This window comes from Rhincodon typus, chromosome 6 (genome assembly GCF_021869965.1).
Source record: "Rhincodon typus isolate 14 chromosome 6, sRhiTyp1.1, whole genome shotgun sequence".
In the NCBI taxonomy this organism is placed as follows: Eukaryota; Metazoa; Chordata; class Chondrichthyes; order Orectolobiformes; family Rhincodontidae; genus Rhincodon; species Rhincodon typus.
This window is the reverse complement of record NC_063337.1, coordinates 18,419,782-18,443,393: the sequence shown is the minus strand read 5'-3', so window position 1 is coordinate 18,443,393 and position 23,612 is coordinate 18,419,782. Positions and strand designations below refer to the sequence as shown.

Here is a 23,612-nt window from a genome sequence, read left to right as displayed (position 1 = left end):
CCTCATGTCAAATTCCATTTTAATCTTGAAGATCCTCTTCAAGAGATTTGACTTCAATCTGCCAATCCCAGACCTATGACCAACTTCTCCCATAATTTGTTTGCATCATTCCGGTTACGTTTCAATCTTAACACTGAAACAGCCCTTTCCAAAGTCTCAAATGAATTTCTCCTTGATGCAGTCATAGTGATTGTTACCTCATATGCTGATCCACAACTTTCTGGCTGAAGTTTATGCAACAACTAAGCCTCTCCTCCAGCTGCAGAAGGGTGCACATGCATGGCTTTATTCCTGTTTGTAGAAGCGCAACCAATGTATCTGGCTTTGCGGCTGTCTTCTATACATGTGCCGGCAGGATATATCCCTGAGCTCATTGTCTTTATCTGTTCGGCCAGCTTCCAAAGACACACAGATACAAGTCTGCCTTTCCGTTTCTTTTTACTACCTGTTGGCATCCATAGCATTAATTTGTTTGTCTTAATGTCAAGTCCTTGAAAATTCACGATTTGCTGAAGCTCAACATTGTGAAGACTCGGGCCAACATCTTCAGACGATGACCGTGCACCAATCCATTGATGTTTTCATCCCTACTCACAAGTTGCACTGTTGAACTTATCCAGCCTTATTAATTGTATAAGAACCTGCAGCTTCCAAATCAGAAGAAAAATCAGAAAATACAGCACTGCATCTGAAGATGTATAGCTTAATGATTGGGTTTAATTTTCACATATGTGAATGATATTTCAGATGGACAATTTATAAGAGAAAAGAGTATGGCAAGAGCAGTTTTAAAAAGTAGGTGCACAGCATGAGGGGAAAAATGAACAGGCAATGGTTAAATGACATGATAAAAATGCAGGGCAAAAGCTTCCAAGTGACTGGTAGAAAGATGGTGTTTCTGAAGCATAGATGAACTCTACTGAAGCAGTGTAAAAGATCAGTACACATGAAATGGAAAACTGAAGACCAGGTGGCTTGGGGCTCAGGGCCACACTTGTGATAAGTGGTCATCTAATCTGTTTTTAGTCTGTTCAGTGTAGAAATTCAACTGTGAACACTAAATACATTTATACTAGATTGGAGGGGAAAAAATCAATTGTTGCTTCACATGGAAGGTGCTGTGGTAAAAGGCAGATTTGGCAGTTACTGCATCTCTTGTACTGTCAAAAGGAGATTTGGATATTGGAGGAGAGGAATAAATTTGTGGGAATGACATTAGGATAATTACTTTGCTGACCACCTTGTGTATGGCATTGGCTACCTGAAGACCTGAGCATGAAGCAATGTAGCAATAGAAATGAAAGTAATGTTGAAGTTCAGAAAAGGCCAGAAGATTGATTACTGAGTGAAGGACATGGAATTGCTGGGAAATTTTGGTGTTTCGAAGGGCGGGAATGGAATAATTGTGCTGTAAGTCTTAACTTCAAACTTGCAAGCTAAAGTTGACCAGCTTTTATTTTTACCTTTAGTCTCCAGATTCAGATAAGAAAAAAGGGAAAACAGTATTGTCTATCAAAGAGAAAGATGATGCAGATATGTTCCACCTCTTAAAACCTAAAGGAAAGAAACTCCTAGGAAATGTCAAAAAGGAAACCCAAAATGACATTAAGTCAAGGTAAAGCATTCCTAGCATCAAATTTAGAGTAAATGTAATTGGGTAACTTTTTTTGAAGTATTAATTGGCTCTTTTTCTTTTGAAGTTCGCTGGAATTGCCATATACTACTCCATTAGAGAACAAACAACGCAAACCCTTTCCTGCCAAAATAGTATCATCAACCTTGACAAATTGCCCAAAACTAAGGAATCTGCCAAAAAGAGGTAGTGGATTCGCATACATTGCTCTATGCAAATGCATCCGACTGATATACTGTGTGTAATTTCTTTTTGATGTGGAAAGATGTTGTAAACTAATACTAACATTTTATTTTTAGTGCCTGGTAAATTAGTAGATGGAAGACCCTCTCCACTGGTAAAATTCCTTTCAAGTGGTTCTGGTCAGGAAATGGGAAACAGCAGCAGCTCAGAGGGCGAGAAAGACTCTCCTCCACCTGAGTGGGATATTGCACCTATACCCAAATCTGGTAGCAGTAAGTGATGATTTAGTCGGCTTGATCTTTTTTCAATGGGAATGAAATGAGATCAGACTCTTGAATTCTGTTTTTTTCATCAAAATGGTGCTTGGTGCCTCTATTTAGCCAGTTCTCAACAAGTAAAGATTTCATCAATCTCTGTCCATCCTGAGAAACGTGAGACTATGGTGAATCTGAGCTTTTATAAGATAAAGTTGTACGCACATGGCCTGATCTATAATTTTCCAGCCCATAGCTCAAAACCTCCATTTTGTATCTGAATTCTAACTGGGGCAGAGCTTTGTTGTACGTTTACTTGCTATTTGAGCCACGAGTAGGTTGAATTGGCATAAGTCATTCTGCGAAAACCCAAATTCCAAGCAGCAGAAAGTTACTTGTGGAAGGTGACATGGTGGTTCAGTGGTTACCTCACTGCTACCTCGCAGCACTAGGGACCTGGGTTCAATTTCACTCTTGGGCGACTGTCTGACGAGTTTGCACGTTCTTCCTGTGTCTGCGTGGGTTTCCTCCCATAGCACAAAGATGTGCCGGTTAGGTGTTTTGGCCATGCGAAATTGCCCATAGTGTCCAGGGGTGTGCAGGTTTGGGGGATTAGCCATGGGAAATTGTGGGTCTCTGGGTGGGATGCTATTCAGAGGGTTGGTGTGGGCTCGATAGGCCAAAAGGCCTGCTTCCACACTGTAGGAGTTCTATGATTCTAGAAACCTTACAGATTTTAAACTGTTAATTCCACTCTTCCTAGTGACTGTTCTGGATGCTTAAAGGTATGACCCATGCTTCATGCTTTGCAATTATAAATCAGTTTAAGGAATGTTGAAATCTTTAAATTATAGTCTAGTATTCATGCAAAGAAATAACCTCTATGTATCTAGTTATCATTGAATAATTGAGTTTCTCGTTTTCAAGGTTTTTGTAGGTTTATCTGTGTGAGACGACAGAATTAATTTTCACTATTTAATCAAGTGAACTTTAAAATCATTTAAATTATTGAGCACTTATTGTTAACAATTTTCAGGTTCAGACAGCCTTCAGCAGCTTTCCATTCAGACTCTTCATGCCGATGTCTTCTTGAAGAGACAAAGCTCACCTATGCCCGCGCCACCATCTCCTCCACCCGGACCATCTCACAACTTGATTTTTCGTGCTCCCAGTTACAGTAGCATTGTCAACAATAGGTACAGTCAATCGTTCACAAAGTAAACCTAACTTGTGGGGACAGTGAAATGGTGCTCTGAACAAAAGAGAAATGTCCAATTGTACACTCAGCTAGAATAAGAATCAATCGATGCTTTTGCTGCTACTCTGAACCATGTGCTGGCCATCTAACCAACTGAGCTGACTGGCCTTCTGTTAGGCATGTTTATCTCTGTTACCTGCGAGCCTCTCTGTACAACATTTTATCTCCCAATCACTTAAATCTTTTAAAACCTCATTTGAGAAATGTCAGTCCTCACCTTGCGCACTAGGTTGCTTTTGAAAATTCACATATGTGAATGTGAGAACGTGTGAAGTTACATTTGTCTAAAACTTTAACGAGTTTGAGGCACCTCTTAAAAAGTACTCTACAATCGGCTGTCAATAAAAGTATTCGGTTAAACAAAGCTATTTATCCATCTATTACAAAATTCCCCTTGGACTCATTTTATAAATTCTATTCCAAAGCGCACTTCTTAGCAATTCAAATGAAATTCCATTGCAGACTTGGGAATTCAGATGGTATTTTTGTTTTGCCTCTAGTCATTTTTGGAATGTGAGCTTTGCTGTCAAAACAACATTTCTTTTGCTGATCTCGTTGTTATTATTGAAGGTGCTTATGAGCTACCTTATTGAACTGTGGCAGTTGGCACATCCACCAAGCTGCTAAGGAGGTATTTTCAGGCTTTTGACCCAGTAACAGTAAAGATGAAGTGATATAGTTCCAAGTCAGAATGGTGCATGTCTCAGAAGGAAGCTTGCAAGTTGTGGCACTCCCCAGTATCTGCTGCTCTTGTCATTGAGGGTTTGGTTTTGGAAGGTGCTGCTAAGGGACATATTGTAGTGCAACTTGTAGATGGTACACTGCTACCATTATGTCCTGGTGATGAGAAAGTGAATATTTAAGGTGATTAATTGACTATCAATCGTTTTATCTCTTAAGATGGTCCAGCCTTCCGAATGTTGTTTTGAGCTGCACTCTTCAAGGCAAGCAGAGAATTTCCATCACATTCCTGATTGTGAAACCTGTAAATCTTCAGGCACGAGAGTCAGGGTACAAGTTAGCTTTTGTCCACTTTTCTGACTTGCACTTCTCACCGCATTATTTAAACAGCTGGTCTAGTTCAGGCTCTGGTCAGTGGTAACCCCTAGGATGTTGTTACTAGGGGATTCAGTGATCGTAATGCTGCTGAATACTAAGGGAGAAGATCATTACCTGGCACTTCCTTGGCTTGAATTTATTAAGAGAATCTGATTGCCAGGTAAACTATTTAATCTTAAAATTTTATCTGTAGGTTTCACTATTTTGTAGATAATATTGCTGCTGACTGTAAGAATCAGATCTAGATGACGGTTAACCCTGACTCAGCTGGTTCAGTAGGTGAATAGTCTGGCCCAGGGAATTGGAAAATTTCCTTACGCTTTTTTTTTTTTTTGAACCATTATCCCGTCTATGCATAAGAATAACGTTGGTTGGTGATGATTTGAATTAGGTTTGTTAGTAATAACTCTCCTGTTGAATATCGTCTGTTTCTGTGCTCTGTGACCCTGACTGTATTCAAGCTTGTTTTAAATAATGGCTATTGCTGACTTCTGAGAATTAACATATCTTAAAGAAAGGTTTACATCTTTGGCTTCAGAATGTTCCAAAGTACTTCACGATCAGCAAAGTCCTTTTAAGTTGGTCATAATTGTAAGCTGTAGTTATAAAGATTTTGAAAGTGTAGGAAACTGTATTTTCTCAAGACCTTTGACATTGACATTGTGACTGAAAATTGCTGAAAACAGTTTCACAATTAGGTGTGAAATGGGTTGTACAAGACATGAGCAATTTTCTGTACGGTTGCAGAGAAATTAGAATGTTATTAGATGTTATGTTTGCATGTTTTCCCATGCATTCAAATGCATGTTTTGCATGTGGTTTAAAAATTGCATACTAATTCTATAAAGCTGTGTAGTTTTTTATGAATGCTGTGTGTGTTTTCTTGGAATTTTACAGAATTATCTTTGTTGTTGCAGTGATGCTGGTATTAAACCAGTGAATGGTAGCAAATCCAAAATTGTAAAATCAACGTCTCTCCCTGGGAAAAATGGCAACCCTACCTTTGCTGCTGTGGCTGCAGGCTATGACAAGAGTCCAGGTACTAACTAGTTTATCAAGTTCCTGAATGAGTTAAAAGGTGGAACGCTTCATTCATCATCTAATGAGCCTATTTGCACAAATTAAATATTTGCCTTATAAAAATTGTTATAATTTACTTGCAGGCAGCAGTGGTTCGATGAAAGCACCTTTAAACAAAGCCGAAGTCTGTGGCAGCATTCCTACCCCTTTATGTAATAGTGTGGCTTCTTTTGACAGTGATGAGTCAGACACCAGGTGAGGAAAATTTACCTGCCTCATAACTTGGGTTCTGGTATCTTTTTTGGGTTTTAAGATAATTAAGAAAAGCAATCGTATTTCATGATATTCTTTAGACTATTCCCTTCCAGTTATAGCATAATTGAATTTGAATTAAAAATAAATTGTTTACTTAAAATATAAGCCTGTTAAAGATTTTATTTTCTGGTAGATTTGTATCTCGGGTGAGGCTATTCAAAGTGACTGAATTGCCAAATGGCACAAACACCCAGGCTAACACTCTGCGTGCATGGATTCTGATCCCACCATGGCAAGTGGTGGAATTTAAATTCTGTTAATAACAATTTGGAGCCAAAAGATAACCTCCAGAACACTAACCATGAGACTAGGTTAGTTTGCCAAAAAAGCCATTTAGACCACTAATAAATCAGCCATCCTTATTTGCTCTGGCCTACATGAGACTCCAACTCAGTCATGTGGTTGACTTAAATGCCCTCGCACTCGGTACAAAGACAGTTAGGGATGTGCAGCAAATGCTGACCTTGCTAGGGATGTCAGCACCCTGTGAAAGAATTTAAGAAATGGAACCGTACATTTTGTTACTTTGTGCAGATCATATTAATGGATGCCGTAGAGTGTAAACATTTGAAAGTTTTTTTCACTTCCCTTTTAATCTGTTGCGTATTTACTCACTGCAGCTCTCGTTGATTTGTGATATAGACTGTGTGGCTTTTTGTTTTGTTAATTTCTTCTTCCACACTTCTTTTGTTTCAGCTCCAGTTTGTTGAGTCCATGCAGTGTCAGCACCACCAGCACCTCTGAGTTTGCTCCTCCAAACTCCTTTTCAGCCTTTGGACCTAGCAACTCTTTCAATCTTACCGGAGGTAATGCATTCAAACTAATGAGTGATCGGTAGGTTGGGAATAGAGAGGAAAAGGTGGATCAATTATAGGAAGGCATCTGTGTGCTTCCTTTTCATGCATGCCAATGCCCCAATCTTAAAAGGTGAGCAATGAATACGAATGCTTAAAAAAAATTCTGACACTAAAACTTAAACCTGGAAAGATGCTGTAAGCAAGTCCTAAACTTTAAAGCTAGCAATTTACCAGACTGGAATGACAGTATAATGTGCCAAAATAAGTAGAGATAAAATCCACCTTAATTCACCAGTGATCAAGTGTTTATTCAGTGATTGGTCAAGTCAAACAAAATAGAATTACTGGGTTCTGTTTGTTAACCAACTGATCTCTGCTGCAGCACCATAATTAATCTAGGCATGTTAAGTGAAGAAAGTAGATAAGGGTTACTTTCTCTTTTTGCAAGTGCATGCACATTGACATTACAGCAGAGTTCTACTCTGCAGTCAATAGCTGACTCCTCCATACTTTCGCTGTTGCATGGGTTACAGACACTTTCAAAGCAAGAGAGCAAACCATATGATAATGTTTGGTCAGTGATAGAGCAGGAAGAGAACTGCGGAGATGTTGAGCCATCTTGGATCATAGTAAAAATCAGCGTCTTAAAACTTAGCATTTTTTTGTGTAAAGATATGACCTTGGAATAGCTTCTGTTTAGTAAGCCTAAAGTTAAATAAACACTGCAGTTGTTTGAGATCGCTAAATAACGCCTTGCTATACAGTTTCTAATGTAAGACAATGTTAACTTGCTGAACAGCTTATCCTTTCAGTTGCACTGTAAGGGTGACACTTAGTATATTCTTGGAAGAAAGATTCCTACCGCATCTGTTCAAATGTTTCACTAAAAATGGTGGTTTTGCATAATACAAATAGTGCAGTGAAATATTGGTTCACAGTTATCCCTTGACTTCCTGGGGATGATGAGACCAGAATTTGGGGTTGTTGCTCTTTGTTTTTCTTGGACAAGATAATTGAATTTGATTTAAGATGAAAGTCATATTTATTCCTGCAAATGTCTTCCCTCCCAAAATTTAAATCTGCAATGCATGCTCACAATTAGATAGTCAGTGTCTGTCTTGAAATTTTTAAATTGAATTTTTGCTGCTGGAGCACCTCCTTGCCTTGAGCAATGGAGGTGACTGCAAAGGGCAAAAGTGTGCCCTCTCTCTTAATCTTACAATTTCTGCACTATTCTTCTCTACATAGCATAATGGTTTTATAATTAATAAGGAGCTTTGCCTGTTCAAAATCATCTTAAATGTAATAAGGGATTTAATGGAAGAGGGGCCTGCAATCAGCCTTGTCATGAGGCAGTCTGGGAAGAGGAGTCTGCAGTCAGTTCTTGTGGGGCGGGGGACAGGGGGTGGTGGTGCATGGAATACAGTGACATCACAGCAAATTTAACTTTATTCCTATTGGAAAGAGTATTTGAAGACCGGAAGGCCAAACCAAACTTCAGAACTGACGTTCATGCTAGTTTGCCAGGAGTGAGTATCTATTAATTGATTGAAGCCTGTTCTACTCAAGTTTTACCATTGTATATATATTAATATAAAAAGCAAAAAAAAGTGAATAACTCAATAATTATTTACAAACTCGTTAAGATTGGCAATACAGCTGTTGTGTCAAAGCTGCAGCATGTGGGAGCTCAAAAGCACTATTGTGATCCAGGGCAAACATGTCTGCAGTAAGTGTTCGAATTTTGAGCAGCTTCGGCTCAGAGCTTCAACTGGAGGCTGACCTAGACACCAATGCATCAGGAAGGAGGAATGTTATCTTGATTATTTGTACCAGGAGGCAGTCCCACCTCTTAGAATAGGATGTTCTGATGTAGGGAGGCCCTCCTGTCCCTGACCATAAGTGAGGCAGATGAGGGGGCCCAGAGGACAGGAGTACAGGCGTGTCAGCCTCTGCACTTGTCCAACAGGTTTGAGGCCTCTCTATCTGTTGGATGAAAATGGGACAGTGGGATGGGTAAATTACATGACCATGTTACCATGGTACCAGAAGCCGCTCAATCATGGGGAGCCAAAAGGAATGTAGTGGTAGTCGGGGACAGTAAGATCAGGGAGATTTGACACTCTTGTCCGCAATGAAGCGTGCATGTCCAGAAGCCTGTGTTGCCTGCCCAGTGCCAGGGTTCAGGACATCTGTTCTGGGCTGTGGAAAACTTGTTTGGGGAGGATCCAGTTGTCGTGATCCTTTCTCCACCCACCTCTTTGCCCCCATGCCCCATGTTCAGAAATGCCTTTCTTTGCTAATTTAGTTATAATTTGTCTAGATGGGGGAAAAGAATGTTTCCAAACACAGTGTGGCCCCTATTGGTGCTCCAAAGAAATTGAAATAAATTTATAACTTTATCATTTTAAGGTCAGTGTATTTTGCTGTAATTGGATTTCATTTTTAAAAAAATTGTTTTTCTTTCAGTACTGTTAATTGGAAACTTAGTTTCTAGATACTGGATGAGGCATTTAAAGACACCTAATTGAATATTTTATATGCATTTATAATATTGCAAGCAGAATATTTACTGAAGCATGCAGCACCTACAGTATTCTAAATGAGGCTTTAATTAATTATTTTATAGCAATATGTTTGACTCCTTAGCAATATGTGTACTAGTTCTGGCTAATTATCTTATTAGGACTTACAATCAGAAAATAAGAAAATAAAAGTTATAGTTTTTTGTTTTTGGAAACTGGACGTCTGAAATGAAACAGAACCTACTGGATGTAGGCTGCAAGTGAACCAAAATCTGGAAGGAGCAGTTGGATTTTGCATTAATGTAGTAGAGAGAACAATTTTTAAGCAAGTAGTGTCTGGGAAATGTGAGACCACGGGATCAGGGGTTGATGAAGAAAGAGCATTGGGGAGGGTCTACAATTGACAGGATGGGGTGAATAATGAAGCAAACTGAACTGAAGAATGTACTGAAGCAAATCTTAGTAGACAACTGATGTTAGGGAAGTTGATGGTGTTGAAGACTGATAAATCCCCCGGGGCTTGATAATCTACACTCCATAGTAGTTAAGGAAGTAGGTGTAGAAATAATGGATGCATTATTGATCATATTCCAAGATTCTTTAGACTCCAGCACAGTTCCTGCAGATTAGAAGATAGCTAATGTAACCCTACTGTTTAAAAAGGGAAACAGAAAAAATGAGTTATAGACCAGTGAGTCTGATGCCAGTAGTAGGGAAGGTGCTGAAGTCCATTATCAAGGATTTTATAGCAGAGCACTCAAAACAGTGGTGGAATCCGGTAGTCAGCGTGGATTTAGAAAAGGGAAATCATGCTTAACAAGTCTACTGGAATTCTTTGAGGATGTAACCAGTAGAGTTGATCTGGTAAGCCAGTGAATGTGGTTTGTTTGGACTTTCAGAAGGCTTTTGACACAGTCCCACAAAACATTGAGTAAAATTTAAAGCACTTGGGATTGGGGGTAGTTATTGACTGGACAGAAAATTGGACAGCAGACAGGAGACAAAGTAGGACTAAATGGGTTTTTTTCTCAATTGCAGGTTGTGACTGGTGGGATATTACAGGGATCAGTTCTAGGACCCCAGCTATTCACAATATATGGTAATGATTTCGATGAGGGATCAGATGTAATGTCTCAGCTTTTGCAGATGGAAGGATAAGTTGTGAGGAGGATGCAGAGATACTGTAGTGTGATTTGGACAGGTTGAGTGAGCAAGTGCATGGCAGATGCAGTATAATGTGGATAAATGTGAAGTTTTGCATTTGTGTAGCAAAAATATAAGTAGATTATTGTTTGAATGGCTGAACGTTGAGAGCGGAGTATTCAGCGAGACTGAAAACAAAAACTGCTGGATATCACAGTGAATCGGGCAGCATCTGTGGAGAAGGAGCAAGCTTGCTCTCTCTGGAAGCTGTCTGACTCGGTGATTCCCAACAATTTTTGTTTTCAGTAGATTCCAGCATCTGCAATAACTTGTTCCTACGTGATATTCAATGAGACTTGGGTTTTTAATGACAAAATTTAATTACTCAAATCTAATCACTTTCTTAGTAATTAATCTTCAATCAATACAATAAAAGGAATGGCTTTGTTTTAAATACAGTGTGTTTTAGTCTTTGGGAGTGGAGCTTGATTTTGCAAGTTTAGAACCAGGGCTCAGCCTAAAAATATAGGATAGGCCATTTAGGACTGATGAGAATTTTCTTCACCTAGCCTGTGGAATTCTGTCAAATCAGTTGAGCCAAAATATTGAATGCCTTCCAAGGAGGAGTTGCATACAGTTCTTAAGACTACAAGGCTAAAAGGGTATGGGGCAAAAGTGGGAGCAGAACACTAAGTTGGATGATCAGCCGTGATTATGTTGAATGGCGAAGCAGGCTTGAGATGCCTACTCCTGCCATCTATGTTTCTGTGACTCCCAAGGGCAAGAGAGCTAACCTTTTTAATGTCCTTTATAGAGGGTGGTGTGAGTGGAATACTTATCTATCTTAGTGAAAGAGTAGATTTTAAAAAGTGTCCCTGCTTCCTTGAATAGATCCTATCTTTTATAACAAAAATAGATCAGCAGCCCTGGCAGCATCTGTTGAAGAAAGCAGAGTTAATATTTTGGGTCCAGTGACCCTCCTTCAGAAGTTTCTGCCTCTACCACCCTTAAAGCCAATTTGTTCCAGATTCCCACCCCTCTGAGTGGGGGAAAAAACATTTTCCTCCTGTTGTCTCAACCTCCTGCACCTTAGGTTAAATCTGTGGCCCCTGGTCATTGCTCCTCCACCAACAAGAAACTTTTTTTTTTTTCCTGTTTACTTTGTCTATGTCCCTCAATTTTACACCTCAATTTTACACCTCAATCATGTCCTCCCTCGTTCTCCTGTGCTCCAAGGAAACAACCCCAGTCTATCCAATCTCCTCATAATTCAAACTCTCCAGCCCAGGAAATATCCTGGTCAATGTCCTCTGCACCCTCTCCAGTGTAACCACATTCCCCTCCATAACATGGATTGCAGAATTATATGCAATACCCTAGTTGTGGCCTAAACAAGGTTTTATGGTTCACTATATATTCCCTTATTTAGTTTGTCCTGCCCAACTGCGTCACCTTGTGCTTATCTGCACTTAATTCCATATGCCCACTGATCAGCCCATCTGATGAGCCCTCTATATTGTCCTGTTACCTAAGGTTATCCTCCTTGCTATTTACAACCCCACCAATTTTTTGTATCATCCGCAAACTTGCTGATCAATCACTTTTATATTTAACATAAATCATTTATGTATACTACAAGCAACAAAGGCCTTGACACTGATCTAGGTAGAACCCACTGGACACAGGCTTCCAGTCACAGAAGCACCTCTCAGCCAGGCCCCTCTGCTTCCTGCCAATCAGCCAATTCTGCATTCAATTTGCTGAATTTCCTGGGATCCTATGGCTCTTAACTTCACTATCAGTCTCTCATAAGGTACCTTAGCAATAGTCCTCCTGAAGTCCAAGTAGACCATGTCGAATATATTGATCTATCTACTCACCTCTTCAAAAGCTGGTCAGACATGACCTCTTGTTATCAAAACCTTGCTGGTAATTTTTGATTAATCCTACCTCCAAGTGCAGGTTAATTCTGTCCCTCAGAATTGCTTCCCCACACGCGTGGACTGACAAGTCTGTGGCTTCCTGGTTTCTCTCTCCCTTCCTCTCCCCTGCCTCACACGCAAGTGCACAATCAGCATAAATACCAATCTTTGCTAGCTATTGCCAATTCCGATGAAGGGTCTGTGGAGTTGTAAGATTAACTATATTTTCTTCTTTACAGATGAAGCCAGTTCTGCTGTTTCTCCAACACACTTTTTTTATCTAATTATTCATTGAATTAGGATGAGAGAAGGTTCAGTGGAGCATTAAAAACTAGGATAGGCTGGATCTAAAAGTTAAAGTTCTTAATTGGAGGAAGGCCAATTTTGAAGGTATTAGTCAAGTATTTTCAAAAGTTGATTGAGGATGGATGTTTATGGGTAAAGGGATAGCTGGAAAATGGGGGAGCTTTCAAAAATGAGAGCGCCAGAGTGCAGGGACAGTACCTTCCTATTAGGGTGAAGGGCAAGGCTGATAGGTGTAGGGAATGCTGGATGACCAGAGAAGTCGAGGTTTTGCTCAAGAAAAAGAAGGAAGCACGTGTCGGGTATAGACAGCAGAGACCAAGTGAAACCTTTAGAGTACAAAGGCAGTAGGAGTATTCTTGAGGGAAATCAAGAGGGCAAAAAGGGGACATCAGATAGCCTTGGCAAATAGGGCCGAGGAGAATCCAAAGGGATTTCGTAAACTCATTAAGGACAAAAGAATAACTGGGGAGAGAATAGGGCCCCTTTTAAAGGTCAGCAGGACTGCCTATGTATGGAACTGCGGGAGATGCTAAATGAGTATTTTGCATTAGTCTTTACTGTGGTGAAGGTTATGGGATGTGAGGAATTAGATAGCGACATCTTGAAAAAATGTCCAAAGTAGAGAGGAGAAGGAACTCGACAGCTTAGAATGTGTAAAGATGGATAAATCAACGGTACCTTGTCAGGTGTACCCTAGAACTCTGGGAAGCTAGGGAAGTGATTGCTGGGCCCCATAGTGAGATAATTATATCATCGATAGCAACAGGTGAGGTGCCGGAAGATTGGAGGTTGACTAATGTGCTGCCACTTTTTAAGAAAGGTGGTGAGGAAAATCCAGGGAACTATAGACCAGTGAGCCTGACATCAATGGTGGGCAAGCTTTTGGAGGGAATCCTGAGGGACAGGATTTGCGTGTATTTGGAAAGGCAAGAACTGATTAGGCTTAGTCAACGTGGCTCCGTGCATGGGGAAATCGTGACTCTCTAACTTGATTGTCACTTCTCTCATCAATCCTGTGTTTTTTTTTGAAGAAGGACATTGTACGTGATCTGTATGGATGTCAGTAAGGTGTTTGACAAGGTTCCTCGTGGTAGACTGGTTAGCAAGGTTGGATCACATGGAAAACTAGCCATTTGGATACAGAGATAGTAGGAACTGCAGATGCTGGAGAATCCAAGATAACAAGGTGTAGAGCTAGATGAACACAGCAGGCCGAGCAGGAAAGCTGACGTTTCGAGCCTAGAAATGGGGGAGGGGCAGGGGGTTCTGAAATAAATAGGGAGAGGGGGGCTGTCTCCATCCCCGCCTCTTTGACCTGTCTGTCTCCTCTCCACCTATCTTCTCCTCTATCCATCTTCTATCCGCCTCCACCTATTTTCCCTATTTATTTCAGAACCCCCTTCCCCCTCCCCCGTTTCTGAAGAAGGGTCTAGGCCCGAAACGTCAGCTTTCCCGCTCCTCTGCTGCTTGGCCTGCTGTTTTCATCCAGCCCTGCACTGTGTTATCTCATTTGGATACAGAACTGGCTTGAAGGTAGAAGACAGGGTGGTGGTGGAGGGCTACTTTTCAGACTGGAGGCTTGTGACCAGCGGTGTGCCACAAGGATTGGTGCTGGATCCACTGCTTTTCTTCATTTTATATAAATGATTTGGATGTGAACATAGGAGGTATGGTTAGTAGGTTTTGCAGATGACACCAAAACTGGAGGTGTAGTGAACAGTGAAGAAGGTTACCTCTGAGTACAATGGGATTTGATCAGATGGGCCAATGGGCCAAGGAGTGGCAGATAGAGTTTAATTTAGATGAATGAGAGGTGCTGCATTTATACACTTAATGGTAAGGTCCTGGGGAGTGTTGCTGAGAAAAGAGACCTTGGAGTGCAGGTTCATTGTTCCTTGAAAGTGGAGTCGCAGGTAGATAGGATAGGTATTCTTGCCTTTATTGGACAGTGCAAGGAGTATAAGAATTGAGAGGTCATGTTGTGGCTAGGCAGGATATTGCTTAGGCCACTTCTGGAATACTGTGTCCAATTCTGGTCACCCTGCTACAGGAAGGATATTGTGAAACTAGGAAGGGTTCAGAAAAGATTTACAAGCACGTTGCCAGAGTTGGCGGGTTTATATAGGGAGAGGCTGAATAGGCTGGAGCTATTTTCCCTGGAGCATTGAAGGCTGAGGGATGACCTTTTATAGAGGTTTATAAAATCGTGAGGGACATGGACAGGTTTATTCCCTGGGGTGGAAGAGTCCAAAATTAGAGGACATAGGTTTAGGGTGAGAGGGGAAAGATTTAAAAGGGATCTAAGAGGAATTTTTTTTTATGCAGAGGATGGTGCGTGTATGGAAAGAGTTGCCAGAGGAATTGGTGGAGGCTGGTACAATTACAATATTTAAAAGGCATATGAATAGCAAGGGTTTAGAGGAACATGGGCCAAATGCTGGCAAATGGAACTAGATTTATCTAGGATATCTGGTTGGCATCGACAAGTTGGACTGAGGGGTCTGTTTCTGTGCTGTACATCTCTGACTCCATGACTCTATGATCTGTGTCTCTGCTGTTCATTCTACATAGAAACTCCTTGTAGTTAATGAAAAATGTGTTTCCAAAATAGCTTACATGTTCAGAACGTTGGTGAGTGAGCACAAGTGTGAAACTAAATTATGCTGTTCAAGTAAGTGAACCATGTGTTAATGCTGCTTATCTTTTGCTTGACACAACTGCATCATTTCTCTTGTTGGTCAATCATATGAGAAGGGAAGATTTAACTACAGAATTACTGCACTCTGTTGTATATATTTATTCTGAGTCTTCATAATTACAATAAAGTTGCTTCCCTGAATGAGAGGAAGCTGCAAGGAGTGGATTTTTTTACATTGACTTAACTGCCTGGTGATAAACAATAAAATTTTTAATTTGGATTGGCTTAACCTTGAATAGAAATTAATTCAGTGATAAATGCTTTGATTTAAATTTAAAGACCAGTACTAAAACATTTCATAGCGTGCATAAATGATGTCTGTGGCTTTCATATTACTGCCCATACATTTCTAATTGAGTGAATTCCATTCATTCCAACTTCTAATGCATTTAATGCTTAATTTGCATTGATACTGTGTTCTGTTCCAGAGGTCTTCAGCCCTCATGTACTCTCAAGAGCAACCTTTAACCATCAGGAAGTTGCCCAGAATTGGCCAGATTACAGTTCTGCTTCATCTACATCCCTTTGGGAAACCACCTCACCTGATGCTCGAAATACCTGGCCTTCCAACACTGTTTCTCCAACTCATTCAACTTCGGTAAGTAATGGTGTGCAAAGATATGGCAATTAACAACAGTACAAAAGAATGTACAATACACAAGTTCAAGTTTATCCCATACGTAAACAATCATAGTTACTGGACAGAGGGGAAAGGAAGATTTTTATGTCAAAATATAGGTATTCTCGTTCCATAGTTTTTTTTTCCAAAAGCATATTACTTTGAGGTGAATGACTTGTAGCAAAGATATTTCATGTTCCCCAACCATTCCTATGCCCAATTGTTTCCAATAACATGGAAAGCATTGTGGGAAATGTGAAAACATTTAACAAACTAGTATCATCAAATAAGTGTCAATTATCTGAGGAAATTGTTTAATCACAGCAGGAGAGTACAGAAAACAAATGCATTTATCAATTCTTACTGAGTGTTGGAATGGTATTCGAGAAGGTAACAGGAAAGACTACTCTGTTCTATGCACTGCTGTATCATCTGATCTGGTCCTGCTGGTGATGCTGCAATGGTTGACACTGTCAAATACTCCCTTTGTAGTTTTATTTGGATCACCTGAAGTCTCTTCAAAAATTAAGTATGATGCAGAAATGCTAGAAATGTCTCTTCCTCAGATGCTGAATAGTAAATCGTATGTCATCGTTTAGAGTACATCAGTCCGATTTCATAATAGGCCTTGTTCCCTCATTCTGGACTCCAGGATTTCTAGTCTAGCAACATTACCTTGACACTACCATTTCTCTCTAAATGTGCACAAGTTTCTTTGGTTGTTTTACAATTGCTAAAGGATTTCCAGTTAGTGTTTTTTTTCTAATAATTTAATGTGAACCCTTGTCTCCTCTTGCTTTTAGTCAATCCTTTTGGGTAATTCCACCAGCAGCCTTTGGTCGACCACTCCTTTCAGCAATCCAATTTGGTCCACTAGTCGAGATAGCAGCCTTCCTTTCTCCACTCCAGCAAGCAACAACACAATGGCAAATGTTGATCTTATAGGAGGAGAAAACACAGCCTCTGGCCTAATTGAAGACCTTGGACGGATGTTTGATCCATGGAAGAATCTTGACAATATTTGGAGACCTACTCCAGGGCGACGAAGCTCTGATCCCTGGTCGAATAATTCAAATTTTCCTCACGAGAACTAATCTACAGGTGTCCACAGCTATTGGTGATGCACAGAACCTGATTACAAATACAGTATGACACCGCTTAGAGTGAAATATTGATCAAGCTGAGCCTGTAGTCCAGAAATCTTTTTCACTCAAATTTCTTTGTGCAACTTCAGCTGTTTAGTTGGAGTTGCACAAGGAAATTCGGAAGCAAATGTTCCTGGTAGAGGGATCCAGTTCTCAGCCATATCTAATCACCATTTTTGCTTCTTGCCACACGATTATGATTCATATCTGCTATAAGCAGTTCCTCAATCCTGACTGTAATTATGGTTTGTATGAGATTTCTGTTACAGTTGTAACAGAGGCTTTGTTCATTATCTATTCAAGTTTAAAAAAAAATCACTGAAGTATTTGGTCATCTTCCTCTGTTCAGTGAAATGCATCTTAAATTTATTTTCAGTTTGGAAAATAAGAGGGAACAAGACATAAGAATTTTATGCGCATCCCTTTGTATAACATCCATATAAAGCATTGTGATGTGTTTTTAAGAAAATGGAGAAAGGTTTCTCTCCCAGTATTAAGTTCAAGTTCCTCTGTTTTTGTGAGAAAAAGAATTAATGGAACCCTTTGTTTTTAAAATGCAAAGTGGGTGTTTTAGACATGGGAATGTGTTGGTAAAACAATAGGTTATAATTATGTATCCAGCATTTTGGCTTTCATTTGTATTTAAAAGGGCAACAAAAATCAACAAGATTATGGCAAAGTATAATGAGGAAGAACGCTGTAATCACAGTTCCTTTGGTTTTCCTTTTCTGTTGTCATGAGTGCTCCACAGTGTGCGCTGATGGCTGGTAACTCCAGCTGAAGTGCGCAGAACTAAAGTTTATGGAGGCAAAAAATCCCCCTTTTGTGTTCTTCGATTGAAACACAATTCTCTTGGTTGTATTTTTTTGAGATAAATAAAGTTTTTCAGAAACTGATCTTTTGGATCTGCGTTAATTTATTTAGAAATGAGTTAGGATGTTCAAATACTTGTTTTTCTTTTGATCCAGTATATTGAGCAGATTGCAAACTTAGTGCTAGTTTATGGTGAAACGATAGACCTAACCTTTTTGCATAGCACTTTTCCTTAATCAGTTCATGTTCCACTTTTTTTTTAAATTCATTCTCAATATGTGGGCTAGGCCAGCATTCATTGCCCAACCCTAATTGCCCTGAAGGCAGTTAAGAGTCATCCACATTTGGTCTGGAGTCACCCGTAGATCAGACCTGGTAAGGATGGTAGTTTTCTTTAAAGTGAATCAGATGGGTTTTTCCTGACAATCAGTGGTCATCATTAGACTCTTTCCTGTTCCAGATTTCTTTTTATTTTTAATTGAATTCAAATTCCACCATCTGCTGTGGCAGGATTCAAACCCAGATCCCCGGGACCATATCTGGTCTCTGGATTAATAGTCTAGCAATAATACCAGTAGGCCATTGCTGCTTCTACATGCTTAATGGGATGGAAATCACAAAACATGACCTTTTTTTTTTTAATTTAATAAACATCTTTTTGTGTTTCATTCTGTAACACTTGGCCTCCAATCTACTCTGGATTTGGTCTTCTGCTGACTCCAAAGATTTTTTTGTCCATTGTCATTATGATGTTTCGTAACCAAAAATGATTACTGTCACATTACCTGACTGAAATTTTTGATTTCCTTTGTGGATTTAGTTTTGAATGCAAGTGTGCTAGTTTCCTAAACTTTGTTAAAATGTAAATTCACTGATGTTTTGTTCCAACTTGCCCTCAGTAGTTCATGCCAATAACTGTATTCTAACACTGCCAACACTATTCCATTATCCGAATTCCTGTGGTGCACAGTTCTTTACAGGCTCACTTGCAAGGTTCATTGTAAACAGGTGGAAATAATTTTTGAAGGAAGTCATTTATTTTATTAAGACTATATGGACTGTGGAAGAAGCTCATTTAGAGCATTGAAATGTTCCATACTATCATGGTGCAACTTTCGCAATGCAACCACCACCACCACCACCACCTCCCTGCCTCCCCCACACAGACCCAGTTGCTACTGGGTCCCTTCATTATGGAGTAGTTATTAAACCATCTGGCAAAGTCAAAAGAAATATAGGATATTCCTATCTTTCAGTTTCGGTTTTGTAATAGATTTCTCTTGACTCTGGTTTTAAATGGTCTGGATTTTATGACAATTAACATTAATTTTGGAGCATGTTAGGTGCATTGGATTTAATTATTTTACTACAGTTTCTTGAGACGAAGTAGCTAGACGTGTGGAGATTGTTGGTGATCTTTACTGATTTTTCTCTTGTTTTGCTTGCATTCTCCCAACATGTACAATGTATTGTCAATTCATCCTTCAGCTTTACTTTCAATTAGTTCAAATATCTGTCCACCTATTCTATATTTTTGAACAAACCTGTGTAGCACTTAAGAAATTCCACAAAACTTGACAGCACAGGCCACTACTATTCAGCCCGGAGGAAGGGTCACCGGACCCGAAACACTAACTCTTTTTTTCCTTCACAGATGCTGCCAGACCTGCTGAGCTTTTCCAACAATTTTTGTTGTTTTTGTTCCACTTTCATCCCATCTTGTCCGTGCCCACTAGCAGCAAAAGCAACTCCGCTAACCCTACTGCTCTTTCCCTTTTCCCATACCCATGCAATTATTTTCTTAGGTAAGCATCCAATCTCCTCCTTAAAGCCTCAATTGAATGTACGTCAGCTACACTCCTGGGTAATTTGGTGCTCGGCAGTTTAGTGTGAATATGGTTAGAGGGGCCAAAGGGCCTTTTTTGTGCTATATGAATCTGAGGAGTAAATGGATCTCCTACACACTGAGCTCAGTGTGTAGGACACACAAACAGGAGCAGAAATAAACCATTTGGCTGCTTGAGCCTGTTCCACCATTCAATAGAATCATGTCTGATTTTTGTTTCGAATTTCACATTCCCATCTTCCCCCAATATCCCTTGATTGCCCTGCTTACCAAGAAATTATCTCCTCCTATCTTAAAAATATTCAATGCCTCTGCCTCCACTGCTATCTAAGGCAGTATGTTCCAAAGTCTTAATTTTTGCATCAGGAGGGTGACCCTTGCTTTCAAAATAACTCCCTTGGTGATGGACTGACCCACTAGATGAAATATTCTTGCCACTTGCACGTTCTGTAGACCATTTGCAATCTTCTACACTTGTGTTCAATCCAGTCACCTTGCATCCCTGCAACCTGTCCAACTTATTCTCATAAAATAATGCACATTTCCATGTGAACCTAGATACAAACTTATCTAATGTATTTACATGTTTAAGTAAGGGAACCAAAATTATGTACACTATATTTGAGAAGGGCTGTCACTAATGCATCCTTACTTGTGTTCATTTCCTGTCGTAATGGATACCATCCCATCAGCCTTCATGAGTCTTGCCTGCATGCTGATATTGACTCATTAACTAGAACACCTGAATTCCTCTGCACCTCTGAATCGTGCAAAGTAAGCAAATTCAGATTTTCCAACATTATATACCATCTACCAGATTTTTTTGCCTACTCGCTCATCTCTACGTATCTTCTCCAACTTCATTGTCTTAATTTTCTGCCTCAACAGAGATTGCAGGAGAAATTCAGTTAGTCTGGCAGCATCGGTGGAGAGAAAGCAGTGTTAATGTTTTGGGTCCAGTGACCCTTCATCAGAGCAGTTTTCCACATGTCCTGCGAATCAGTACAGCCATTATCCTGCAGCAGACAGCAACAGATTTCCAGCCTCTCTAATATTTTGTTTTTCAATATCATGCAGGATAGCTTTCTTGAACCCAATTGCAGCATGAGGTTTGCAAAGCAAGCAAATGGTTTGAGGCCCTCTCTGTCCAATCTTAACCCGTGGACCTACAAGATTCCCAATGCATGTATTGACCAGTAAAACTGGAAGTGTTCCCCAGTGAATTCATATGGCGATATCTCAACATGCTTCTTGCCTTGACCAATCAGCACCTTTTTTATCTTGTGTTGTGAGATGAGTTCTTTTGAAATTTAATTTATTTTCTGACCTGATGAGTGAAAAATGAAAAACTTTGCCGGTGTGTCTCTTCAGTTGAAAACTTGGGTCTTGCTGATAATCAGTTAAACTGATAGTGAACTTGAAGTTTGAGACTTATGGGGGATATTTAAAACCATGGAAGAGAGGATTTAGTTAAAACTAGCAATAGTTGGTATCAAATGCCCATGAATAGATATCCACAATGAGTTGCTACCTAAAATGCTGCTTTTATTCATTTGGGAGATTAGGGCCTTGCTGACTAAACCAGCATTAATTGCACATTCCTAACTGCTCTGGAGAAGATGCCTGAAATGCATTGTCAGGGCAGGTTGTACAAGCAGATACAATAGCAAGGTTTAAGAGGCATTTAGACAGTTGTGAGCAGGCAGGGTATAGAGGGATATGGACCATGTGCAGGCAGATGTGATTATTTATGCCTATATTAGTATTAATTACAGGCATGATGAGTAAAAGGCCTGTTCCTGTGATGGAATATACATCTGTGTTGTGGTGATGGATGCAGACTCGATCGTAATCTTCAAAAGTATACTAAATACATAAGTGAAACAAATAATAGAAATGAAAGAAATGGGCTGCAAGAAGGATCAATTGTATTGAAAGAGCTGGCAAAGACGGAGACAAGTGGCCTTTTTTTTTGTTGTACTGTATAATTTTATTAATTAGTATCAATGTTATAATAGGACAGATTCCTCTGTCTTCAGTTTGTTCAGTCTGAGATATATCAAGTAACCCTTCCATACGCTATTTCACACTTTCACTCATTAGCATTCTCCCTCAAGATATAAATCCATAAAGTAAATTATTTAGTTTTAAGAAATCAACAGATTTAATTGTAAGGACAAATGGCAGAGTAAGACAATGATGGACAGTCTGCATTCATGCTCTGTTATTGTATTCAGATAATAAAGGGGGCCTGCAGGTAAAGCAGTGTAATAACATGCCTATCTAATGAGGGAAACTGCTATAGGCATGGGTACGGGAGCACCAATAAGCATACCATTCAAGGACCCATAGTTAACGAAGGAACAATTACTATATATATTTGCTGAAAGAGTCATACAGTATGGAAACAGGCCTTCGGTCCAACTAGTCTACGCTGACCATGTTCCCAAACCAAACTAGTTCCACGTATAGCAACATAACCCAGTTCAAAATGGGGATTGCCAGGGAATTGTCTTTGTTATACTAAACTAACCTAGCTTTGTGATCATCATCTTTCCTAGCCCTCATACTGAGAAGTTTACAGAATGGTTACAGTGGAGAAACAGGGCATTTGGTCCATTTGTCTGCACTGCTCCCCAAATGAGCAATACATTACTGCCATTTCCCTGCCTTCATTTTATAACTTTGTGCATCTTTTCAGGTAACACTCAAGTTTCCTTTGAAAACCCTCAATCCACACCTTGGAGAGTCGCTGAGTGAAAAAAGCTTTGACACTTTTGCTTCTGCCAATTGTCTTAAATCTGTACTCTCTAGTTCTTGATCCTTTCACAGTTTCTCCCTATTTACTTTGTGAAGACCACTCATAACTGAATTAAATCTCCACTCAGCCAATTTCATATCCATGTTGCTACTCCCCTTTTTATTCCATGGACTTGCTCATGTTTCTGTTGTGCAACATACTTCCAGAAGGAACCCAATACTGTGTTGTAGATCTAGCAGGATTGCTGCAGGCAGTGTTGCAAGTGAGGTGCCAGATTTGCTGAGTCCTGACCTTTCCCATGCATTTTTGCAGAATGCTGTCAGGAGTAGAATTTAGGCCCATGGCCAAAAGGATGCTGTTATAAGCTATAGTGACAGGATTTGGAGGAGTGAGTGTTGCTGTAATGATTGCAGACTGACTCTTAGGCTTGAAATTTTATCACCCTCAGCTAAGGATTTATCACGTTTGCATGGAGAGCAGTGACATTTTCAGTTTTGGTATCTCCACCGTGGTGGGGTGTAGGTCTGGGTGGGGTGCTGTTCAGCAAATCGGTGTGGACTTGATGGGCTGAATGGCCTGTAGGGATTCTATGATTCTGAGGATACCTAAAAGCTCAGGTTTTAGCACAGCCAGTAGATGAGGTCCATTGCAAGCAGTTGCTGATGTTTTAAAATCAACATTAAAACCCATTGGCTTGCTAACACAAAATACATGGTGCATGAAATACTTCAAGTCACTGAGTGTTTCCTGTGTTTTTTTTTCATATTTAGTTCTTTGTTTAAAAGTGCAAAGGACAAGGTTATGCAGCTAACTGTTCAAAAAAAAAATTAGGACCTGGATTTTTTAAATGTTTAGTACAGCTGCCAGATGCTTTCAACTTTGAGCATTCACTAGGGACCTAAAGAAAAAAATTAATTTAAAGTTTAAATAATTCAATTAAATTCACTGATTAGAATTCTGCTGCTGTTACTCTTCACTTTGATTGGGCCTAAGAGCCTTTTTAGAGTGACGGAGAAACAATAGTGCGCTGTAACAAAAAGGCCGTCATCTTATACAAGTTGTGCTTCAACTTTTTTTTTGCATCAACCTGTTTAGGGAAGTTATTGCACACCTCAAGAGCAGGTGGATCTTGACCCCAAGCCTGTGGTTCAGGGGTAGGGGCTCTATTTCTGTTCCATGAGAACTTTTCTTGTAAGATATACTTTAATGCTTGATTACAATTAGGTACGAGTGGTAGACCGTTAGATATTGTTACTAAAACTATGATACAAACTGTGGAAAGGACATTGTTTCTTTTAAACAAAAAAAAAGGGTT

The 23,612-nt window shown here is 39.8% G+C and overlaps 1 protein-coding gene across 1 annotated transcript in view; it reads left to right on the top strand.

Annotated features, from left to right (window-relative positions):
- Nucleotides 1–17,773, top strand: part of tmem131 (transmembrane protein 131) — a 51,246-nt gene extending 33,473 nt beyond the window's left edge. The window contains exons 19-27 of the mRNA XM_048597895.1: nucleotides 1,470–1,615; nucleotides 1,701–1,819; nucleotides 1,933–2,088; nucleotides 3,107–3,266; nucleotides 5,305–5,426; nucleotides 5,551–5,662; nucleotides 6,419–6,528; nucleotides 15,542–15,711; nucleotides 16,536–17,773. Coding sequence (XP_048453852.1) covers nucleotides 1,470–1,615; nucleotides 1,701–1,819; nucleotides 1,933–2,088; nucleotides 3,107–3,266; nucleotides 5,305–5,426; nucleotides 5,551–5,662; nucleotides 6,419–6,528; nucleotides 15,542–15,711; nucleotides 16,536–16,826 — 1,386 coding nt within the window. The 3' untranslated portion in view covers nucleotides 16,827–17,773. The remainder of the gene's footprint in view (nucleotides 1–1,469; nucleotides 1,616–1,700; nucleotides 1,820–1,932; nucleotides 2,089–3,106; nucleotides 3,267–5,304; nucleotides 5,427–5,550; nucleotides 5,663–6,418; nucleotides 6,529–15,541; nucleotides 15,712–16,535) is intronic.
- The last annotated feature ends 5,839 nt before the right edge of the window (nucleotides 17,774–23,612 follow it).